Here is a 24,015-nt window from a genome sequence, read left to right on the forward strand (position 1 = left end):
GTGTGTGTGTGTGTGTGTGTGTGTGTGTGTGTGTGTGTGTGTGTGTGTGTGTGTGTTCTGGCACCTGTCTATGTAAGTAAGCCTGAAGAAGATCGTTATTATTATTTTTGGGTTAGGTCTGCTCTGTGTCCGCTTTTATAAGTTGCTTGATTATTGCTGCACCACATCTCTCTCCCCTATCTCTGCACAACACACCCCAATAAATCTTGATCGTACCACAACCAATTTTCATTCTTGCACTTCCTTGGAGTGTGCAAGTGCCGAAGCCTCACAGCACTGTTTCCTCACCCATTGTAAATAAATTATTAGAAATGTTCCCTGCTCATTTTTGTCTTTTCTTCCATTGGTCCAGCATGGTCCAAATCCGAGCTTAGCCGGGACTTTATTCCCAACAATCCGTTCCTTTTAGCCGGTATGTCCTTGGCAGTGTCGCTCAGCTGCATCTGATCCGGTAAGCCTGGTGTTGGCTCAGTGGTTAGGGTGGCAGCTTGGGATTCTTGGGTCCTGAGTTCAAGCCCCGTCGGCCGCTCAATTAATACACCAGAGGGTTGACTCAGCCTGTCATCCTTCCGAGGTCGGCGAAATGAGTACCACTTCCAGTGTGTGTACTGGTAGAGGGGCACTGCATCAGCGACACAGTCACGCTTCCAGAAATGATAGCTACCCCGGCAGCTCAGCTGCCATACGACCACCCACCACCATCTGATTCGGTAAAGTGATCCGGTCCGGTAGAGTGAGCCGGTTCGGACAAGGCGTACCGATGGCTTGTTCCCCGGTAATTCAAAATCACGTGGTTATTTTTTGGTAATCAGATTAACTAAGCGGAGGACCCTAAGTCACGTGGTTGAGTTAGTGGCGTCCACGGTCGGTTAAGCGACCCGCCATGTCACGGAATTATCCATGTGCGATGGCCTACCATTCTGAGGAGTTTGGGGGGAGCCGAGATGGCTTTCCCCACCTAGTGGTCTTTTCACCCGACCCCCGGCCCGCAAATATATATATATATATATATATATATATATATATATATATATATATATATATATATATATATATATATATATATATATATATATATATATATATATATATATATATATATATATATATATATATATATATATATATATATATATATATATATATATATATATATATATATATATATATATATATATATATATATATATATCTTTGGTTTGACTTGGCTGGCCTCCAACTCAGAACAGACGCACTGGTGTAACTATGCCACCGATTTTGGTCATATACACATCCACATAAAAACAAGTATCTATCTACCTATAAATATAGAAATATATTGTTTTCTTTCTGTTCACAAAACATGTAAAATCCTGTTCTTGTAATCCTGTAATCTGTAAAATCCTGTAAAAATTGTAATCCTGTAACCCTGCAAAATCGGTAAAATGCCGGTCTTTTCTGGTCACAAAAGCAGTCAAAGAAATCGCGTGGCAGTGATTTGCAATTGGAATAGGGCAAAGCCATTAATGACATCCAACCCAGTCAATGATAGGTTTACAAGTAATGAAAAAAAAACATTTTAACTGGAAAGTAGAATTTGATGCTAATGTGTTAGTGGATATGCCTCTGACCATGTAAGATTCCCACAGAAAAAAAATGTCAAAGGATGGAGGGATGGTTCGCCAAAAATTATGTAAACATAGTAATGGTCACAAGAAATTATCATGTGAAACCACCGATACAACACGTACGTACGTACACACACACACACACACACACACACACACACACACACACACACACACACACACACACACACACACACACACACACACACACACACACACACACACACACACACGCTTCAGCTGGTGTTTGTGCTCTGTGGGGATTGTGAGCCCAAATCGAGAGAGATGTATCGTGTCATTTGCAGGCACAACCATTCGCAGGTTTTCGTTACCACGACAACTTGTGAACCGCTGAAGGGATTTGGACCAAACTTGGCATAATTATGGACTGTAATATGAAGACGAACAGCTTAAATCTTTGGTTCAAAAGGTCATAGGCCCAAGGACAAGTGTCCTTTAATTTAAAATCTGTGTTGCTACAATAACTTATGAACCACTCAAGATACTTCAACCATACTTGATACACATCTGGACTGCAAAAAAAAAGATGAACTGATTCTATTTTAGATTGAACAGGTCAAAGGTCATGTGCCCTTTGAAGATCTATCTCTCTCTCTCTCTCTCTCTCTCTCTCTCTCTGGTCCATTAATTATGTAACAGTGACCTTTAATTGAGATCAAACATAACGGTGGGTTGACCTCTAATGTGAGTGGAGGCACATCCATTGACACATTCACGTCAAATTTTACTTGCGAGTTAAAAAAAATTGTATGACCCATTTTTGTACTTTTAAAAATGTATTTACATGCTGGAGAAATATTGTGATTGCATGATGAATTATCTGATGTGTGAAAACACATTGGCATTAACCCTTTGAACCCTGAGGTCCTTGGACTTTTGGTTCCCTCACTCTGGGCTCATTGGAGAAAAATCCGGCCACTCGGATATATGGAGGTTTGAATAGTGGCCAGTAAAACAGCTGCTCGGGTTCAAAGGGTGAAATAGTCATACTACTATGTTATACTTGTATAATAGACAGCAATAATAACATGTCAAGCAGTATGTATGATTTTACTCGAGAACTTTATTTCATCTCTGTGACACTTCAATGATGATGAGTGAATGACAAACAGTGCATGTCTGTGTACATGTCAGCAAGCTCCACAGACAGAAGGAAGTTCCTGCAGTCTGCACAATATGCCCTTGTAGGACTGGACCGAACAAAATATTCTTCCGTTAACCAAACCCATATAGGTGTGATTTGCCTTTGGGCAATTGTGTTGCCATAGCCCCACGGCCATCATGGTGATTGACAGGTGTTGGCCCACCAATCCCTCTTTTCCCTTCATATTCCTACGCGTAGTTATGTCTAATTTTCGTGGAATCCTTTCAAGTTATGAAAGATTTGAGTAGTCATGGCCCTTCACACCATAAAATGCAGTGGATAAATATTTAAACCAATTTTGAGTTAGGCCATCAGCAAAGAATAATAAGAGGATGAATAAGAAGAATTTCAAACCAGATATTTTGAGTCCATCAGTTATGTAGCGTAGCGATGCTGTCCAAAAGTTTAACGAGTGTTATTGCATTTGAAATCCTCCACAGTTCACCACCATCTGAGATCGTCCCAAATCCAAAACCATGATATTTTCTACCCTCACTAACCACCCCCCCTACTCCTCCATCCAAATTTCAGGTTTTCCATCCTTGAAGTTTCCTTCTGGATTGATCTTGTCCGCCCCATGCATCATCTCCTGCCCACCCCCCCCCCCAATTACTCCCCACACCATTTGTTTGTCCGAGCCTCCCTCTTTCCTAGTCTTCTACTCTGTTGTTGTGCTGCCCCCCTCCACCCCCACACACCCTTTATTTCTACTCTCTCTACTATTCCTTTTGCATGTATCGCTACTGTTCCCTTTGCATCCTGTTACATCCTGATCTGTTCAGTGTTTTCGCTATTCCACGAGCTTCAACTGTGTATACAAAAAGAAGACAACAAAAAAAAAAAACATGACTCGTCTACTTTATAGGTTCAAAAGTTTGAACCTTAGGAGATTATTTTTTTTGAGGATTTTGTTGCATTACACCTCTGGAATGTCCGTCCAATCTCTGAGTCAGAAGTCTACCGACCACCAGATATCAGGGAGATTTAAAGGACATCCAGTGACCACCACCATTATTCAGATATATACTCCAACTTCTACAGCAGATGAAGAAGCTATGGAGGAGTTTTATGGAAAGTTGCAGGAACTGGTAGAACAGGTGCCAAAAGGAGATTTTTTTAAATTATTATGGGAAATTAGAATGCAAAAATTTGAGAAGGAGAAGTACCAGGAATGGCAGGAAAGCACAGAACTGGTATCCAAAATGATCCAGGGTAGCAAATGCGAGAGTTCTGTGTGACGAATGATCTTGTGATTGTAAAACAACCCAAGCGCAAACTGTAGACATGGACGTCACCTGGTGGGCAACATAGACACCAGATTAACTACATTATATTCAACAGAAGATGGGGGAAGTGCTGTGCAATCTGCCAATACTTCGCCAGGCACAGATTGTGAGAGAGGTCATGAACTCGTTGTAGCAAAACTACGAATTAAACTGAGAAAGGTGTAAAAAAAATTCCAACCAGGTATGACCTTGAAAATATATCTAAACAAAATGACCGTTTTTACAGCCATTTTTCCCTGCTGTGCAGGGGTTTGGCTTTTTGTGAGGCAATGTTTTATGGCTGGATGCCCTTCCTGACGTCAACCCTGGTCGCCTCTTACGACACACAGGGATATGGTACACCTATTCTAACCGGGGCATACACCGGGACCAGTACAACTGGCACTCATTTCGCCGACCTCGGAAGGATGACAGGCTGAGTCAACCCCCTGGTGTTAATTCAGCAGCCAACGGGGCTTGAACTCAGGACACTGGGATCCCAAGCCGCCACCCTAACCACTAAGCCAACACCAGGCTATTTGAAAATATATCTAAACAATAAGTAATAAAGGTTTTGCATAAAACCATTTTGCAGGGCTGGACTTGGTTGACAGAATGTCAAACGAATTGTGGCAAAATGTTAAAGGCATTGTAAAAGAAGAGGCCAAAAACAACATCCCAAAAGCAAGCAGAAGGAAGAAGGCTAAATGGCTGTCAGAAGAGGCAATAAATATTTCAGACAGAAGAAAGATAAAAACTAAAGGGGCATCAAGAGAGCACATTACGCAGCTAAATGCCGACTTACAACGACATGCTAGGAAAGCCAAAGATAAATATTTCAAAGAAGTATGCATAGAGATGGAAAATGATAACAGAGCAGGAAAAACAAGAGCTATTTTAAAAGATCAGAGGAATCCCAGGACAATCGAGGTTGATGATTGGGGTCCTTTTGGAGTAGAACAGGAAAATATGTGACAAAAGAAACACAGTTGAAAGGAAGATGGAAGGCGGATAACAAAACTCTATATAAACGAGGTAGCAATATGATGTCAACCTTCGAAGAAAGAGAATACGAGTAAGAACCAATAGGGGTATAATCTGAGGTCGTGTTGTGTTAGAGACAGGACACGACTACATAGGTCAGTGTAATCAAACTCACGGCTTTTAATCGTCGGTTCTCACAAAATGGGGGGGGGGGGCGCTGCAAAACAGGAGGGGCACCGTAAACCAGTACAGTTGTCAGAAAGCAACAATGCGAACAACTATTAGCTCACAGCACTGATGTAACATGCCAGTCTATGGATAGAACACTCCCCCCCTCCTTTGGAAAGTTCAGGTGTGGAAAGAGGACACAAGGTCCCGTAGGTAACCTGGGCGGGCCCAGACCCGGACAGACCGAGGTTGAGATCCATCCAGTGGAGGCTGCGGCACAGGCAACTGGGCAGCAGGCATGTCTAGTGGTGCATCAGCCAGCAGGATGTCAGGCATGTCTTGCAGGGCCACGGGCATGTCCAGCAACACTGCGGGCATAGACAGGAGAGCAGGCACATCCGCACCAGAACTTTAGGGAGCCGGCACCTTCAGTCGTCAGCTCGTATGCCAACGGGAGCCGTCAGTCAGCTGGAATGTAGCTGGCTCCTGCTGATGGCTGACCTGAAGGGGCATGGATCAGAAGGAGCGGAGTTTGTTGTCACGATGAGGGCGACGGGTTCTAACCCAATCTGAGACCTGGATGGTGGGCGTCTTAGCCCTGCATGTCCTGTCAAAGCACTGCTTCATCTTGTGTTGGTGCTCCTTAACTGCAGCCCGAGTGCTGTTAGGAGAAGCCTGGGCTGCTGATGGCCGAAGCCTATCCATGTGCAGCTGCAGCTCACGGTCGACCATCAATGATGCTGGTGAGACTCCAGTAGTGGAGCGTTGCGTCGCCCTGTAGTGTAGCAGTGTCTGGAGTAAAGCCGTTTCAAAAGTGCAACCCTGGGCCAGGTGTGCTCGGATGCCGTTTTAAAGTGTTTGGTTGAAACGCTCTACCCCTCCATTAGCCTGAGGATGGTAGATTGGTAAAGTGAATTGAGGCCCATTGTCAGTGGTAATGGCCTAATGACAAGCATGCAAAGAGCATGTTGAGGGTGTCGACTATTGCTCTAGTGGTGACCGTCCCCACGGGGATTACCTCCGGTCATTTGGAGTGCAGGTCATAGACCACCACCAGAAAGCACTGGTGATGAGGAACACTATGGATTTCACCACAGATGTCTAATTGGATATGTTCCCATGGCCTGGTTGGCCAGCCAAGTGACTACCGGGGAGGCGGGGCCGGAGGGCCGATTTTGCCACTGACCAGGCAGGTGGCGCAATACTTTACCATGGCTTTGATGTCGCGTTCGATCCCTGGCCACCACATCAAGTCCCGGCACCTTTGTTTAAGCTTCACTATGCCCAAGTGACCCTCATGCACCACTCCCAAAACACGTGCATGCAAAGCAAGTGGGACCACAGTGCAGAGCCCGCAGGTCACACAGGTGTCATTCCAGCAGGATAGGTCCTCTTTGACATGAACGAATGGCATTAGCTCCTCAGACACATGAGATGGCCATCCAGTCCTGATGTCGGTGCAGAGTGTTGAGAGGGTGGAGTCCTGCCCAGAGGCCTGCTGGAGCTCCTGTCGGGACACAGTGGCTTGGAGAGGGGCATGAAACAACTGAATGAGGTCATGCGCCCCGCTGTCAGAGCAGCTGGTAGAGGCCAGGGTGTCAACAGAGCGGGAGAGTAGGTCTGTCACCACATTCTCCCTATCAGGAGTAAATTGGAGCTGAAAGTCGTACTGATAGAGGTGTTCGGACCACGGATGCAGTCAGAGCGGTTTGTGGCCTGTGCCCGAGGTAGACAGCACAGTTGTGAGTGCTTGGTGGTCATTCCGGAGGGTGAACATACATATGCCATCGCTCACATGCCCAGACACAGGCCAGTGCCTCACGTTCACCCACAGAATACCTCTGTTCCATAGGGGTTAGGGCACAGGAAGCAAAGGCGATGGGCTTCTCCACACCATTCTGCACCTGCAAAAGCACAGCTCCCACAGCAGTGGCAAAAGCATCGCAGGTGTCGAGGGTGCGGTTGGCCAGGTAGAAATGAGCCAGGCTGGGTGATGTGGTAAGCTGAGATTTCAAGAAGTAGACGGCCTCAGCACAGGCCGGTGTCCCAACCCAGGGCTCATCCTTTATGAGTTGCTGGCAGAGCAGTACCGCCATGGTGGAGTATCGCAGCAGGAACCACAGGTAATACGCCGTCATGCCCAGGAAAGAAGCAACAATGCAACATGGGCTGCTAAGGTGGACTCCTGAATGCAATGGATTGCCTGGATGTTGGATTGAAGCGGGAAAAGATGCCCCGAGTTGACAGACGAAATCCCACGAACTCAATAGCCGGCATAGAAAACACACTTTTCACCATTCGAGGTGAGGTTGTGTTTGGCGAGCGCTGCAAACACCCTGTGCAGACGCTCATCGTGGACAGATACGTCAGACCCGTGTGTGACGATGTTGTCTCGGTAAATGGCCACTCCTGAAATCCCAACTCGGATGGAGGACATCACTTTCTGAAAGCATCTTGGAGCCGAGCTGAGCTCAAAAGGCATCCTAGTGTAGTGGAATACTCCAGCATAAGTTACAAATGCCATCAGGCCCCTGCTATTAGGGTGGAAGGGCACCTGGAGATAGCCCTGGCGAAGATCCATCTTAGAAAACACCATGGAGCCATAGAAGGGTGGCCAGTTCTTCAGATGTGGGTAGTGGGAATTTGTCTGGGATGACAGCCCTGTTTTTTGCATGAAGGTCCACACAGGTACGCAGTCCCCCCGACTGGCAATCACCAGGTTTGAGATTCAAGCGGCCGCATTGACTGGTTCGATAATTCCAGCTTCCAACAGGAGTTTGAGTTCAGCAGAGAGATCAAGCGGGATGCATCGCAGTGGCTGGATGACCGGGGTCACCGTTGGGTCGAGGAGGGGCTGGTGGGTGATGGTGGTGAGGCAACCCAGTCTGTTAAACAGTGTGGGCCATTTCTGCTGACAACGGGAGGTGAGCTGCAGAACTGCTGACCCACTGGCATCCATTAGGGAGAAACCTAGCCTTGTGAAGAGGTCGAGGCCCAGGAGGTTGGCAGCGCGACAGACGATGTGGAATGATAATGCAGTCAAATGCTTGGTGCCGGAGTGCACAGGTAATGGATGGTGCCCATTATGTCGATTTTGGAACTGCCATACCCACAGAGAGCAGTGGAGAGGTGCTGTAGTGGCAGGTGGGTGAAAAATCATTTATGATTGTCCAGGTTGAGTAAAGATACTTTAGCCCATGTGTCCAATAGCAGGTGTGCACACACATCACCCAGTTGAACGGCACATGTTTTGAAAGCCACCGGGCTGGAGCCTGGTGGGTGTTGTGTGTGTGTGTGGAGGTTGAGATCTTCATGGTGCTGGTGTCGTGGCAGGGGGAGAGTGACGTACTTTGGCAAAATTATTTAGTTTTCCACAGTTCCTGCATATCTGCCCATGTGCAGGGCAATCCAGTGCTCTCATAGCATGGACAGTGGAGCCACAATTCCAGAGCCAGTACACACCCCCTGACGAACTCCAATAATAACTCGAAATAAGTCAGAGATAGCAGCACCACATCTCACAGCACTCTCAGTATCAGAGTATATTTCAGTAATCAGATCAATCAGTTTTGGTGGCACCCCACGAAGAATTCTCCAGAGGGCATCCCGATTCACTGAATAAAACGCTTTACAGAGATCAACATAAGCTGCAAGGAGCCCCTGCCGAAACTCTCGTCTCCCTCCATTCAGTGAGGACCTGAAGTGCAAAGATACGGTCAATTGTTGACCTCTTTGGTGTAAAGCCTGACTGCTCTGGATGCTGGTGCTTAAGCAGATGGTGGCAAACCCTATCAAGAATTATCCGAGCAAAGACCTTGCCCGGCACTGAGAGCAGCATCATCCCTCGGTAGTTATTGCAGTCCTAGTGATCACCCTTCCCTTTCCAGAGAGGGAAAACAAGGCCCCTCTTCCAGTCAGTTGAGATGATGCCTGTGTTCCAGGCAGAGTACCGAACTGCATGCAATGACATGAGAACAGTAGTTCCACCAGCCTTGAGAAGTTCAGCATGGATGCCACAGATCCCAGGAGCTTTACCCAATTTCAACCTGTTCACCACAGCTTGTGTTTCCACCAACTAAGATGGATCACAGTTGATTGGAGGGTCAGCAATAGGGATAGTATAACCACTGACATCCAACTTGACAGCTGGTGGATCAGCCTGGTACAGCAGCTCAAAGTAACCAGCCTAACAGGCCTGCACTTCGGACTCCTCTGTCAAGAGCCCACCACCTTCCGCTCCAACTGCAATACACCGAGGGATGGGCTTTACTTGGACGAACGCAATGCATGATTTCCCCTGTCAACAGGATGAGAATCACTTGAGCACAGGTGATGCTCTACCCCCTCACAGATTCCTCACACACAGGCCTCCTTGTCCACCCTCAGCACATGTGCAGTTTTATGCTTCAACTCCCTGAACAGCTCTGCCATTCAGCCTGGCCTTGCGACTCTGGTCAATGGTATCCAGTGTCCCTCGAGAGACAAAATTCTTCTTCGCCCTCTGGTGAGTTCCAAGACATCCACCAGCAACATCAAGGATGGTGGTCTTGAAGGCACTCCACAACTCTTCAGAATTGTCCAAAGCACCCAGACCCCCACCCCCACCCCAAAATCCCCACTCAGCCTGTTCACAAATTCCTCAGCCACCTTCTCATTCGTGAGCTTACCAACATGCAGCCTAGGCTGGAAGGGTACCATTCTCAGGAATTTGAGCTGAAACTTCAGAGTTGCTACAACAAGCTTGTGGTCATTATTGAGAAACTGAACACTCCAGTCGACCCTGCAGTTGTGGATCACCCTCTGGTGACCATCAATGAACACATGCTCAATCTCCTTTGCTATACCACCAGCGTTGGAATACCAAGTCCAACAATTAGCCTGTGGGTGCTGAAACCATGAACCAGCCACCCCAATTCCACGACTTCTTGCAAAATCAAGGAACTTAGTGCTCTTCTGCTTCACAATTCCACACCCATGGGGACCAACACATGTCTCGCAACCATCCCTATAAATTTGTCGATGCATTGAAATCTCCCAAGACTAGAAGAGTATCTCACCTGGGGCACTGATCAACCACAGACTCGAGTGTGGTATGGAATAAGTCTTTCACGAAGTGTGACAAACCTCATTCGGAGCATATCCAGAGACCAGAGAAATGACCCCTCAGGAGTGATGAAAGAAACGGATGACAGAATGTTGCTCCTCCCTGGTGCATGCTTCTAATGGAGTCTCGAGCGCGGTATTGAATGAGTCCTTCACAGTGAGATCACTCACCTTAGTTGGAGCATATGCAGAGACCAGGGAAAGGACACCCAAGGAGTGACGAATCTTTCGTCTCATCACACGCTCGTTGACCGGTGTTACATCAATTATCATTTGAGTCAGCTTGTTGGACACAGCTATAGCAACTCCTTGGGCATGGTAACCATCAGCCAGACAAGAACAACAGTAGGTGTAACCACCCACCATGATCTCGCCACTATCCTGTCTCCAAACCTCAGACAGTGCTGCAATACCGATGCTCAAATGCTTCAGCTGAGCTCAGATGATAACAGACAGGTGATCATCCTCTCTTATGGATAGGATATTCCAGGCACCCACCTGAAGGGACTGCCTCAGGTTAACCCAAGGAGCATACCATCTGGTGGATGACACCTCAGCACCACTCTGCCACACACCACCACAATCTGACCCAGCAAGTTTACCCCATGCTTTTCCTCCCATCATCAAGGAATGGGGGTCCCAAAGACTTTGCTCCAATCCTGCCATCCAGTGAACTGCCCTGTGATGGGCAGCAACACAAGAGGTACTCCCATGGAGTGGGTTTTCAGTTTTCTTTGTGTTTGTGGGCTTTGTGGAATGAAGTGTTTTACGGTAGCCAGAGTACAAATCCTGCCACCAACCTCCTAAAAAAACGTCACCCAACTGCAGGAAGACATCCGCAGACACAGTTGGACACTATATATGGATGGCCAATGGCTCATGAGGTGCTCCTCCACCATTTAATTTCAGACCACCTGATATGCCTAATAAGAAGTCTGTACACTAAATAAGAGGTTTCAGTAAGAACATAAAATGGAGAGATAGAATGGTTTGCAATGAATTGGGAAATGAGGTTAGACAGGGGTGGATTCTCTCCCCTTGATTGTTCAATCTCTATATTGAGTGTATCATGAGGAAATCTGACTTGGATGACGTTGAGGCTAGAGTTAGGATTGGAGGAAGATGTATCAACAACAAAAGGCATTGGTGATGATACCACTCTGTTGGCAGAAAGTAAAGAGGACTTGATGAAACTATTGCAGATGGTGAAGAAGGAAAGTGAAAAAGCTGGTATTTATTTCAACCTAAAAAAACTATATCTTGTCAACTGAGAAGATCAATGTGTTCAGATTGTGAGATGATCACAAGGAAAGAGTGGAAAGTTTCATCTTCCTGGGTTTTAAGATTGAAGTGGGTGGAGAATATGGACGAGAAATTAATAGACCATTCACATTGGGTAGAACAACAATGTCAGGATTGACAAAGATCAGGAAAGACAAACATATAACAATACAAACCAAGAGGAGGCTCATGAATGAAGCTGGTGAAGGATGGTGAGAAAAGGAGGCCGAGGGAAGATTCTGTGCTGGGACCAGTGTGCAATTTGCTAAGGGAAAGCAAGAGACCTACTGTGGAGGAAATTGCTCCTCTCGGTGTGCAAAGGCATACTGGGCTCAGTGGAAGGTCTTGGACTTGAAAGATAACATCTTGTATTGCAAATGGGTAGACATTCCCTCTTAAAGAACTTCTTGACTGGCAATAGTCCCAGAAAAATTTAAAACCACAATTTTGCAGCAATTGCATGGTCCCCGCCCCAGCGGACATTTGGGCAGGACAAACACAACAACGCAGGTCCGTCAGAGGTTGTATTGGGTGAATATGGGGCGCAATATACAGGACTGGTGTCGAGCATGCGACGCCTGTTCTGCTCATAATGGACTGGCATCCAAAATGATGGTCCCATTACAACTTCACGAGGAGGGCCCCCCTTTAAGTGGGTGGTCATGGACATCCTAGGACCACTACCACGCACCCGCCAAGGTAATAAGTATATCTTCGTGGTTACGGACTATTTTACCAAATGGCCAGAGACTTATGCCCTCTGTAACCAAAAAGCCGCGAAGAGCTGCGCAGCAGAGTTGAAATTTTGAGAAATTTTACCAGGGTCGAAAAGAGTTGTGCAGACTCATAAATTAGAAAAACCTGCACAGTGCTCTTAATACCTCAATCTGATGGGATGGTGGAAATGTTCAACAAAACTTTGTTCCAACAACTAGTCTTGTTTACCACCTCCCATCAGGATGACTGAGATGAACATCTTCCATATTTGTTGATGTTCTATAGAACCTCCCAGCATGGAGCCACCACATGTAGTCCGGTATTGTTTTATATTTTGAGCATAGGAACATAAACTGTAAAACTTGTAACATGGGTCAGAATAAGGGAAGTTGTTTCCATGACAAGTGGGCCCCGAGAGCTTGGAAACAGCCTCGGGAGAGGCTGAAAGGAGAGGTGGGGGTAGTGTTGCAATTTTGAACCCCCGGGGAGAACGAAGCGCGCACACACACAGTGTAAAGATAGTTATATCAGTTTTTTTTTTTAGGTTTTAAGTATACCAGCAAAGTAACCGCCCTATGAGCAATCTTATTCCAATCATGCAACACATGCTTCTGATGCATACTTGGGCAGTGTATAGGTAACTGATCGCTATGTATAGGCAAAAAAAAACCCAGGTTACGTGCACGAAGCAAAAACATACTCACTGCTTATAATTCAAAATGCCTCACTGCACTGGAAAACAAGAGGACAGGAAAACTACACTGTAAATGGTGGACACTTGTAATACCCTCCCCCACCTGGAGGCAGCATTACACGATACCTATTTACATAGAGAATTTGCGTCCCCCCATCCCCTCCAAGACCACCGGCAAAGATAAAAACACTCCTATACATTAATTGGGGTCATGCTGATCCTATGTAGTATGTCTGAACGTAATCAGCCTAGAACTGTAGGAGTAGCGAGTAGCCCAGGAGTGACGCAACAAACAAACACACACTGTTCACACCAGGGGGAAATCTAGGAATTGAGTAGGGGGGGTGTCCAAATAACAGAAAATTATAAATTTTCCAAATAATTTCCAAATAAATTACTGTGAGCTGTTAGTGGTTTATTGTTTATTAGGTACTGTATTGATACAGTTTTTCTGAGGCTTCTGGCCTTTTTTGTGGCACACTTTCATGGGAAGAGTTCTGGGTGACCAGGGAACCCATGGGTTTGCCACTGTAATGGCAAATATTTTTTGTTGGGAGGGGGGGGTTCCGGGCAACCAGTAAACCCCCCTGGATTTGCCACTGCACACAAACACCGTCCGTGAATTATAATAAGGACAATGTAATCATTTGAGCAGATATGCATTGCGAGTATTTAGTTAGAATCCTACATGTACTTTTTCCTATTCCACACGCTCTCTTCAATCATTTCTTACATTACATGCCCCAGCTACAGTAACTCCACCAAAGCATCCACACTCGTCCAGCCCACCATTCGGAAACCCCCAGCCTCAACACCATGCACTGGTTTGGTGAACACCTGGGACCGATCAATCATCTATAGGGACCATTGCAGGACCAGAAAAATACAATGTGTTTGATTAGGGAAACTTTGTGACCACTATTTTAATCCGATAATTATAAATTAGACCTTCTATAACACGATATCAGTCGGTGAAAACAGCTTCCAATGAGGATAGTACCACACCAATATTTTTGGAGAGGCAGTGATGCGATGCTATAAATATATGTGATTACATAAAAGGAACGAACCCACATGATGTATAATCTGACATGCCCCATGAATATGGGACACACACAGATAAGGTCTCACCCTAACCTTGTGGGCAAAGGCATGGGAACAGGAGGGATACAGACACTGGAAAAAATTGGATTCTAAATCCATACTTTTTGGAAATTAAAAAAAAAACCAAGCAGCCTCGCAGCTGCTGTTTCTTATTTACATACCAATGTTATTTTAATCTTTGGTGTATATTTCATATATGATAAAAAACATACTGCCCAAAAGTGAAACCCTATATAATCACTCAAACACTAGAGGCTGTGTTTCAGTTCCCTGAGCAAATTACTCACAGATCTAGCTCATATGGGGTTGACCATCTTCCCTCAACAATATCCTCGTCAATCTGTAAACACTTAAAGTCACCTGTTCAGTAGACCCACGAGGTCCCAACAAGGCAAATCACTGATAAATAGTCTATCGAGTGTCCTTTTGAAACCCATTGGCACTTGTTTGTAATGACTGCTCGGAAGGTGACAGGTTAAAAAAAGTGCGTTGATGAGCGAGTTGGAGGGTGTAAGAATAGTGCAGTAGGAGTAGAACACAAAAGGAGCAGGTGAGATCTCCAAAGGTCATTACCATAAAAAATCACTACCCAAAAGGGTTGTATGTAATGGTCACATGGATTTGCACATCAACAGCAACTTTCTTTGACTGATGACGTACTTGCACAGTTTGCTGATTAATGACCGTGCGCTACGGCTCACACAGTTGGGAAACGTCATGGATCCCTCGAGAATCTTTGCGTAGATTTTCCTTGGATCTGTGCTGATGAATGGGGGGCTTTGGGAGAGAAGCAGTCACAGGAGGTTGCATATCAATTCGTATTGCTACCACCACAATTATTTCAATGTGTAGCATAGAAAAACAGTAATATAAGAGTATGGTCTACATTATATTTCTGGACACATACTATATAAAGTTTGAAATTCGAATTTAAGTTTTGTTCATTGGATATGTGATGGTGGGTTGAGGGGAAGTGCTGAGATTAATTTTTTTCTCAAAAAACTCTCCAATTTGAATCCATTTGTGATGTATCGTTTCTCGTCTACTGCTAAAGACATACTTTTATGATATGTCATGGAGTTGGGAGAGAAAAGGAAACTTGGGCTTGGCCTCTCTAAAGTTAATTCACTAAACCCATTGATATAATCAGTTTAATGAATGACTCACCATCTTATGAAGGTGCAAGGAGTTTGTCCACATAGAGGTCACTCACACAAGGACAAGCTCAGAGACACTCTGGGATAAACTATTGAGTCAAAGGAACTGGGACCAATTGTTGGCAAGCCTGGCACTGAGCCTATGCCAGGAGACACCCATGGTGGTAAGGTCAGCCAATTTAATGGCGGCCATCAAAGTCGTTAAATTACTTATCCCATACATAAGTTCAGTCTGTTTGACTGATGTTGTCTTACAATATTGTCTTATGAAGCTTCAATGACCCACTGTTGATTAAACTTTAACAAATGGATTTTCACCATCGAAAGGTGAATGCAAGCAAACACAAACAGTTGAACATCCAACACCCCCTCAAAATAATGATTTATTCGATAGTGTGATTCAATATGTACAAAACACTAGAATGACAAGCTGGTAATCCGAGCCCATTCACATGTGGATTCAATCCATCACAGCGAGTTCAGCTGTGCAAGCTACCACCGAGCTCCTCAGGTACAATGTCTTTCATTAATTGATCTAATTTTCTGTCTGCAGGATGTTACTCAAAGGCCCAGTTTGACTATTAATTTGCAATCTTAACACCCAATAATTCTATAATTTATTTCAGCTATGCATGGTTTTAACTATGACATGCTCTTGTAAATCGAGAAAAATGATTCAAGAAAAGATATTTTCATAAATTATTGCTTGGAACTATGTTGGATAATTCAGAGTTGAGTGGTATCGAAAGTGATGAGCCACCTCTTGATATAAAAGTTATACCCCTCCCTGACAAAGGGACATGGGTGTATGAATAAATTAATCACCCATGGGAATGATGCTGGCAAGTCTGGTAGTTCACTCAGGCAAACTGCAGGGATTGCAAGCAGCCATCACACTTCAGGATGGGTCTCCTATATCTACCACCCCTGATATTAATTCAGCTTGGGAATACTTCCACAGAAACCGACTCTCTCTTATAGACAGATCCTTGCCATCTCGTTTTCAGTTGTCCTCCCCTTCTTCCCACCCATGGTACACTGAATCTTGTGGTGTGGCAGTTGCTTTTAAACAACTTGCCTTCTCTTCCTGGAAGGCAAACCCGACTGAAGGCAATCTCAGATCATTCCACAAAAATACACAAGTGTGTGTCCACTCAGGAGAGCCAAAAAACAACATCTGTCAAACCTCAAGAATGAACTTTCCAACATCTCTCCTCTAAAACCTGGTGGCACCTTGGTAGGTCTGTCTTTGGAGTATGCACCCACTCCATCATTTCTCTCACTTCATTGTGTTTTTTTCTTTTTATTTCCCCTCGGCCATATTCCATCTGTTTGGAAGTCAGCCAACATCACTGTATTCAATACACAAAGGTGTAAAAACCAATTCCCTTTTTTATAGATTGTCAAGGCTCGTGGAAGAGCTAAGACACAAAACAAATAAGGACACAACTTAACAAAGGGAACAACAGAAGAAAGGGGAAACGCCAACAGCAGGGCAGAGGGATAAATTAGGCAGAGATGGACAAACAAGGGATGCAGGTAACGATGAGGGTTAGGGAAGAATGCAAGGGGTGGACAAGAGTATACATTAGCAAAATTTTGGGAGGGGTGTGGGCGGGGGGTGGTTTGATGGGTGTAGAAAAGATCATAGTTTTTGGATGGGGGAGGACTTGAGATTTTGATGAAGAATTGTCTTGCAGATCTGGATAGAAGAATGAGATTGAATAGAGTATGGAAGATGGTTCCACAGGCAGGAAAAAAGAGGAGTAAATGAGTGGAGGTGAGCAGTGGTTCTGTATTTCGGCAGTTTCACTTGGAGGGGTTGCTGGTGGACCGCGTGCGTCCTGCAGCTACTTGGGGGAAAGCGGGGACAAAGCACAGAGAGGGCAGTGCGTGTAAGACCAGAAATGAGGTGGAAGAAGACAGAGACCACATGGTGAAGCAATAGACCCATAGACTTCATCATGACGGATTCCAATAATCTTGAACACCTTGGTTTCCACGGCATCAAGCTGAGCAAGATGTGAGGCAGGGGAGCCAGCCCAGAGGGGAGAGCAGTACTCCGTCAAGCTGCAGATAAATGCCTTGTAGGTGAATATGAGCACAGGTGTGCCAAGGAAGGACTTTGCATGATGAAGGATGCCCAGTCGGTGTCTGGCTTTGGAGGCCAAATTTGAAATGTGGCTTGTCCAAGAGAGATCATTGCTGAGAGTAAGACCCAAGAATTTGAGTGACTGAATCTCTTTGAGAGAGTTGTTTGGAAAAGTAGACAGGAGGTTTTGTGGAATAGTCCTTTTGGGGGGAGGGGGGAGAGAGAGGGAGAGAGAGACAGAGAGAGAGAGAGACAGAGAGAGAGAGAGAGACAGAGAGAGAGACAGAGAGAGAGAGACAGAGAGAGAGAGACAGAGACAGAGAGAGAGACAGAGAGAGAGAGACAGAGACAGAGAGAGAGACAGAGAGAGAGAGACAGAGAGAGAGAGAGAGAGAGAGAGGGAGAGAGACAGAGAGAGAGAGAGAGAGAGAGAGAGACAGAGAGGGAGACAGAGAGAGAGAGAGAGAGAGAGAGAGAGAGAGAGAGAGAGAGAGAGAGAGAGAGAGACAGAGAGAGAGACAGAGAGAGAGACAGAGAGAGAGACAGAGAGCGAGAGTGAGAGCAAGAGGGAGAGAGAGAGCAAGAGAGAGAGGGAAGGAGAGAGAGCAAGGGAGAGCGAGGGAGAGCGAGAAGGAGAGAGAGAGAGAGAGAGAGAGACAGCGAGATAGAGAAAGAGAGCGAGAGCGAGCGAGATAGAGAAAGAGATAGAGAGAGTTCTTAGGATTAAAAGCCATATTCCAAATGTTTGACCAGTTTGTGAATTTGTCACGTTCTGAGGAGAGGGAAGAGCCTGCTGCCTGTCTCAGAAGGATGACGGATGTCACAGCAGAGAGAGGCGTCATCAGCAAAGATCATTGAGGATGTCATGTCTGGGGGTTTACCCCCACCTGGAAGGATCATCAAACAGTTTTCCCTTTCTCCAAACATACTCCAACAACTTTAAAACAACTTGTATTCTCCTTCTGGAAGGCAAATCCAACCAAAGCAACCTCAAATCATTCCACAAAACCCACAACAAGTGTCTTCTCTCAAGAGGGCCAGAAAACAACATCTGTCCAATCTCAAGACTGAGCTTTCAATCTTGTCTCCCTCCTCTAAACCCTTGTGGCTCCACGGGACTGACACAACCTGACTCTGCAACTGGACTGGATGCCATCAGCTTGTGTGTCCTAAAAACCTACTCTGCTGCTCTTATAGGTCCTCTCTCTGCCCTTTTCACCCTGCCATTTACCATAGGTAATCTTCCATCTGCTTGGAAATCAGCCAACATCACAGCATTACATAAATAAGCTGCAAAAATGGATCCCCTTAACGATAGACTAATTGGCTTACTTCCAATCATCAGCAAGGTAGTGAAATTCATCATCATAATTGACAGAAAATCCTTCCTTTTCTCCAAGGACCTCATATATCAGATCATCAATTCGAATTCAGACCAGGCTGCTGGAGCTTGGACATGCTGCTCATACTCTTCCAACAATGAATGGAGGCCTTCAATGTCAGACATGAGATCAGAGCCATCTCTCGAGACATACTTAGAGCTTTCGATACAGTCTTGCATCCTGCCTTGTTCTCCAAACTCTCTGCCTATGGCATCCAAGACCAAGTCCACTCTTGAGTTCATGACTTTCTCTACTCTCATAGCCAATGTGTGGCTTTCAATGGAATCCTTTCATCTCCTCTCCCTGTCAAAGCTGGACTGCCCCAAGGCAGTGTCCTGGGCCCAGTCCTATTCCTGATCTTCATCATCGATCTCTCTGACTCTGGAAAATCATTTTCATCGATTTGTTGATGACTCCACCCTCTGCCATGACATCCCTCATCCTTCAGATAGGCAGGTATCAGCCTCTTCCCCCTCTTCATAACTTGACAAAATCAAAAGCTGGTCACACATTTGGAATATGTCTTACAATCCTGACATCTCTGTCCATCTCTCTCCATCTTTGCCCATCCCTCTCTCTCCTTCGCAAACCCACCCTTCTACTTTCTTAACTGGAGAGTTCAAAGAACACCCTACCCTGGGCACTCTGGAGAAAAAAGGACATGGAAAGCATCTTTTCAACTCTTTCTTTGTGTTTCAAGCACGATCTATATTAGCTTTGTACATGAACTTTGAATAACAGGTGCGATGGCAACCATACCAAGTCGATGGGTCAAATGGAACAGTCCAGAATTGAACCTTCTATCAACTCTTCTCAGAGAAACTGACGATTTTGGAACGATCTTTGAGAAAAGGATTCACCACTAAACAAACAGATATTTTATATGAAGTTAGCTCTGTTGTTATATCATGAGCCGCTGCCATTTTGTTAGAATTATGCTATTATTTCCAACCTCAGAGCATGCCACAAATTTGAATAGTCGAGACAGCATAAAATTTTGGCCAAGTTCTGTTAAACTGACGATTTTGGGAGTGCAACAATGCAATTTGTGTTCTACAGTGTTCAAATACATAATTCAATGTAAATAAAATTAAAGTTTTAAATACCATAGAACCCATTAAATCAGAACTTTACCGCCATTGATGCACCATTTTTTAAAGCACCTTATTGAACAGGTTAAATTACTTCTTCATGCCTGTTATTTTTGTCCTTTATGACGTTTCTAAAAACAGTAAGTTTCCTCTTTAGAATGATTTTCAATCTTGTCTGACTGCCAGACAGACAGACTGATTGAAGCAAATGCTTTACCGTGAGTGTACACGTGCACTCAAAATGACACTCCATATAATTTGCTAAATTCAGAGCCAAAGTACTGCTAAGTTGCAGATTCATGTTCTGATTTGTGTTTTACAGTATTCAAAATAAACAATTCAATTGAAATTGAGTAGTTCCTCTATCATAGACTGACGTCTGTCAGCAGACAGAGTGAACCAATTGCTTAAACATGCTTGTAACAATACTCTTGAAGAAGTTCAGTCACTCAAACTCTTGGGTCTCACTGTCAGATATGATCTTTCTTGGGCAAACCACATTTCAAAGTTGGCCTCCAAAGCCAGCCGTTTGGGCATCCTCCATCATGCATAGTGCTTCCTTGGCACACCTGAACTCTTAACAACCTACAAGGTCTTCATCTGCAGCTTGAGAGAATACTGCTCTTCCTTCTGAGCTGGCACCCCTGCCTCTCACGTTGCTCAGCTTGATGCCGTGGAAACCAAGGCCTTCAAGATCATGAGAAGCGTCTTTTACCACCTCCTTTCTGGTCTTACACCCTCTGCCCTTTCCCATGCCTTGTCCCCCCCCCCTCCCCGATCCTCCATCCCCGCAACCAGGTTTCGGCAGGGCACACATGGTCCACCAACAACCCTCTTTTGATAAATCTCCCCAAATCCAGAAGAAGGAAAAAAAAAATCACTGCTCACCTCCACTCATTCTTTCCTGTTTTTTCCCCCCACCTGTGGAACCAACTTCCACACTCTCTTCAATCTCTGCATCCTTCCCTCCAGGTGTTCAAGACATTCATTCTTTCCTGTTTTTCCCACACCTGTGGAACCAACTTCCACATTCTCTTCAATCTCTGCATCCTTCCCTCCAGGTGTTCAAGACATCTGTTAACCACCATCTTAGATCATCCACAATCTTAAGCCACGATATTTTCTACCTCTGTTAACCACCCACCTCCCACCACCCCGCCCCTTTCCCACAAGCACACATCCTTCCAAATTTCTAACTCTTACTTTATGAGAGTTTGCCTCTGTATCCATCTTATTTACCCCCTGTGTCATTCTTACCTCCATTCCTTGTTTGTCCTTTTCCATCTATTTTTGTCCCTCAGCCCTGCTGCTGGTGTTTCTCCTTTCTCTGCTGTTACTTTTGCTCTGTTGCATCCTCATCCATTCTGTGTTTTAGCTCTACCACAAACCTTGACTTTGTTTAAAAAAAAAAAACCAAAGGAAGTAAATCCTGCAGGTGGGCCTCAAACTGACAGAACATATGATAGATATGTAGATGTCTCTATGCAACTTCAGCCATTAGTCTGGAATTCACAACTTCACACCAAAAATGGTGCATTCTGAGTTAGCGTTGGAGGGTTGAAGAGAAATCAGAGGCATTTCAAATGTTGATTGCAAAGTTTATAATCACTTGATGGATTGCTCGAATCCTGCCATCCAAATGGAAATGCTTATTATCGCTGCATGGCTCAACTTTCATTATACATGCCATGGCAGTGACTTTTTTTTAAGGGGCCGATACTTCCAAAGGAGCAGCCAAGAGCCACACAGATGGTGGCAATTATTTTTTTTCATGATTCTTGATCTGACGAATGAATGTCTGCAAAAGATTGGTTGTTTACACTCCAAAGCACATGCAAACTCGATGAGAGAACGTAAATCAAGCTCAACACCCACAGGACCCACAAGGTGGTCTCATTGATATTTATTTATTTATTTGTTTGTATAATGTAGCAGAAATTCTTCTCTCCAGGGCTTCAAGCCAGCTGTTCTTCACCACCTCATTTCAGCCCCCTTCCATACCCATGTTTTTTTTCTGCCCTCATTAACTCTCCTCAAGCCGACCCTTTTCTCTCCAGGTTATTCTTCCCACCCCATATTTTGTTTTTTTTATTCCATTTTTGTTTCACCCCTAGTTTTACATTCCTCTTCTTGTTGTATTTGAGCTCGTATCCCTCCAGCTTGTTCACCCCGATGTTTCCCTTCCCTTCTCTTTCATCTCATTCTTCCACATGACCATTTTTCCTCCAAATGTCTCTCTACCTTCCTGCTGGGGTGTTTCCCTACCCTCCACCCCCTTCTCCTTTCCACTATGTTTTCCTTGTTCTGCTTTGTTCTGGCCTGTTCTGTGTTCTCCCTCTTCTATGGTCCTCGACTTTGTGTACAAAAAATAAATACAATGGAAGGATATGAATTTGGCAATTTTGCCTTTTCTTTAATAAACTCCTCAGTTGCATGAGTGCAATCAAAGTTAAAACCATCTGCAATTAAAATGTTTGGTGGAAATGTACCATTAGGACTTCAGTGAGTAAATGGTGAAACTATGCCTTTTTGAGGAACCCTGAAGGATTAAGTTGATGATATAACCTGAAGAGCGCTTAACAGAAGGTTACTTACTCAAATAAACTAGTTTTCTAATTGTGTTGCTTCCGTATGGATATAAATGATAAAGAAGGAGGTTTGCGTGACATTATCGGACGTTGGAACATAACAGTAATGTCGTTTTATGAAACGTTGCGTATACAAGGTCCTGGTACACCTGTTGCACCCTCTTAAATAAGAGGCTACGGGGGTGGACGCAATTCGCTGCTATCCTTTTGCTGCCATCGTGAAATGCCAGTGACACATACATTATGGATTGGCACGGAAAGAAACATTTACTTGAATTATACCTTTGAGTCCAAACTCTATGTTGTATCGGATTAATCCCAGTCCTTTACTCCATATTTCGGAAAATGTATAGCAATTTTGACAAAAGATATAATGTTTTTCTCCCCTTTGGCTTGGTTTCAAGACATTTACTCAAAATAATTTCTAATAATTCCACTTTATTTCCACTCGAAAGTGTCATCAAATGGCAAAGCACTCAAAGCAGGTCTATTTTTTATTGGCTAGACAGACTTGATTTCACTTTTCTAAAGGACTGCCTGAAGGGCATCGTATTAAAAAGGTAGACTGATTGCTGAGAAGTCTCATTGTTTTTTCCATTTCATCCACGACGAGTCCACTTTGACCAAGTGACCTTATAAAGTGACCTTATGTGACCTTATAAAGGAAGTGATGCTTCATTTAGTATACAAGGATGAAAATATATAAAATATTTCACAGTTACAAAAATCAAAAGGCACACGTAGCCACATCTTTCACACAATCTCAAAGGTGCACAGGAAAGAAAATTGTAAAAGTTAGGGTTGCTCTTTCATGAGAATCACTTCTGTTAAAAATATAAATAAATAAATAATTTAATCAAGTCAGAAAAGCAGACCATAATTAAATACAATGTTATATTTTGTCCTGGACTTTTGCAATGCGAGAGCTTTAGCCCTTGTATATGATAATTTCTTTATAATCACATGTGGTGTGTGTGTGTGTGTGTGTGTGTGTGTGTGTGTGTGTGTGTGTGTGTGTGTGTGTGTGTGTGTGTGTGTGTGTGTGTGTGTGTGTGTGTGTGTGTGTGTGTGTGTGTGTGTGTGCGCGCGCGCGCATGATGTCACAACAGTTATGGTCCTTAGGTAATGGCCATCACCTGATGGCCTGTGACAAAAAGCACTTACAATCCTGTGAGAAGTTCAAAGATCAGGATTCCCATGGCCCAGAAGTCAACGCTGAAATCATGTCCCTCATTCTTGAGGACCTCAGGTGCCAGATATTCGGGTGTTCCACAGAATGAGTAGGTGCGCTCACCACGCAACAGGTGGCAAGCAAAGCCGAAGTCAGCCTGTGGGGACATTGCTAAAGCTGTGGGTGCTGTTTGATTAGAGATAAAATGCAGAGGAAAACGAGGCCAAAATCAGGCCCTGCTGCAGAAAACAAGCCTCTATTTGTGGTCAACAGTATTATGACACAGGAACAACCCTCAGAACCATACTCTGTACAGAGCATAGGTGCTGCCAAAGGAGTCTCCTGAACTCTTTGGCACAATCCTGGACAGGTCACCACTCCAACACAGGATACTCAAATGGGTCAATCATCCTAGCAAACTGATTCTCACTTTGCTGACCTCAGAA

The 24,015-nt window shown here is 44.6% G+C and overlaps 1 protein-coding gene across 5 annotated transcripts in view; it reads right to left on the minus strand.

Moving 5' to 3' along the window:
• Nucleotides 1–24,015, minus strand: part of LOC147017364 (cGMP-dependent protein kinase 2-like) — a 123,540-nt gene that overhangs the window by 27,708 nt on the left and 71,817 nt on the right. For all 5 annotated transcript variants that reach the window (XM_085846975.1, XM_085846976.1, XM_085846974.1 and 2 more), the window contains exons 18-19: nt 23,563–23,726; nt 14,749–14,865 (exon numbers count right to left, since the gene is read on the minus strand). In XM_085846975.1, coding sequence (XP_085703101.1) covers nt 14,749–14,865; nt 23,563–23,726 — 281 coding nt within the window. The remainder of the gene's footprint in view (nt 1–14,748; nt 14,866–23,562; nt 23,727–24,015) is intronic.

The sequence above is a fragment of the Eptatretus burgeri genome, chromosome 11 (assembly GCF_056783735.1).
Source record: "Eptatretus burgeri isolate ZD-2024b chromosome 11, Ebu_testis_v1, whole genome shotgun sequence".
NCBI classification, from domain to species: Eukaryota; Metazoa; Chordata; class Myxini; order Myxiniformes; family Myxinidae; genus Eptatretus; species Eptatretus burgeri.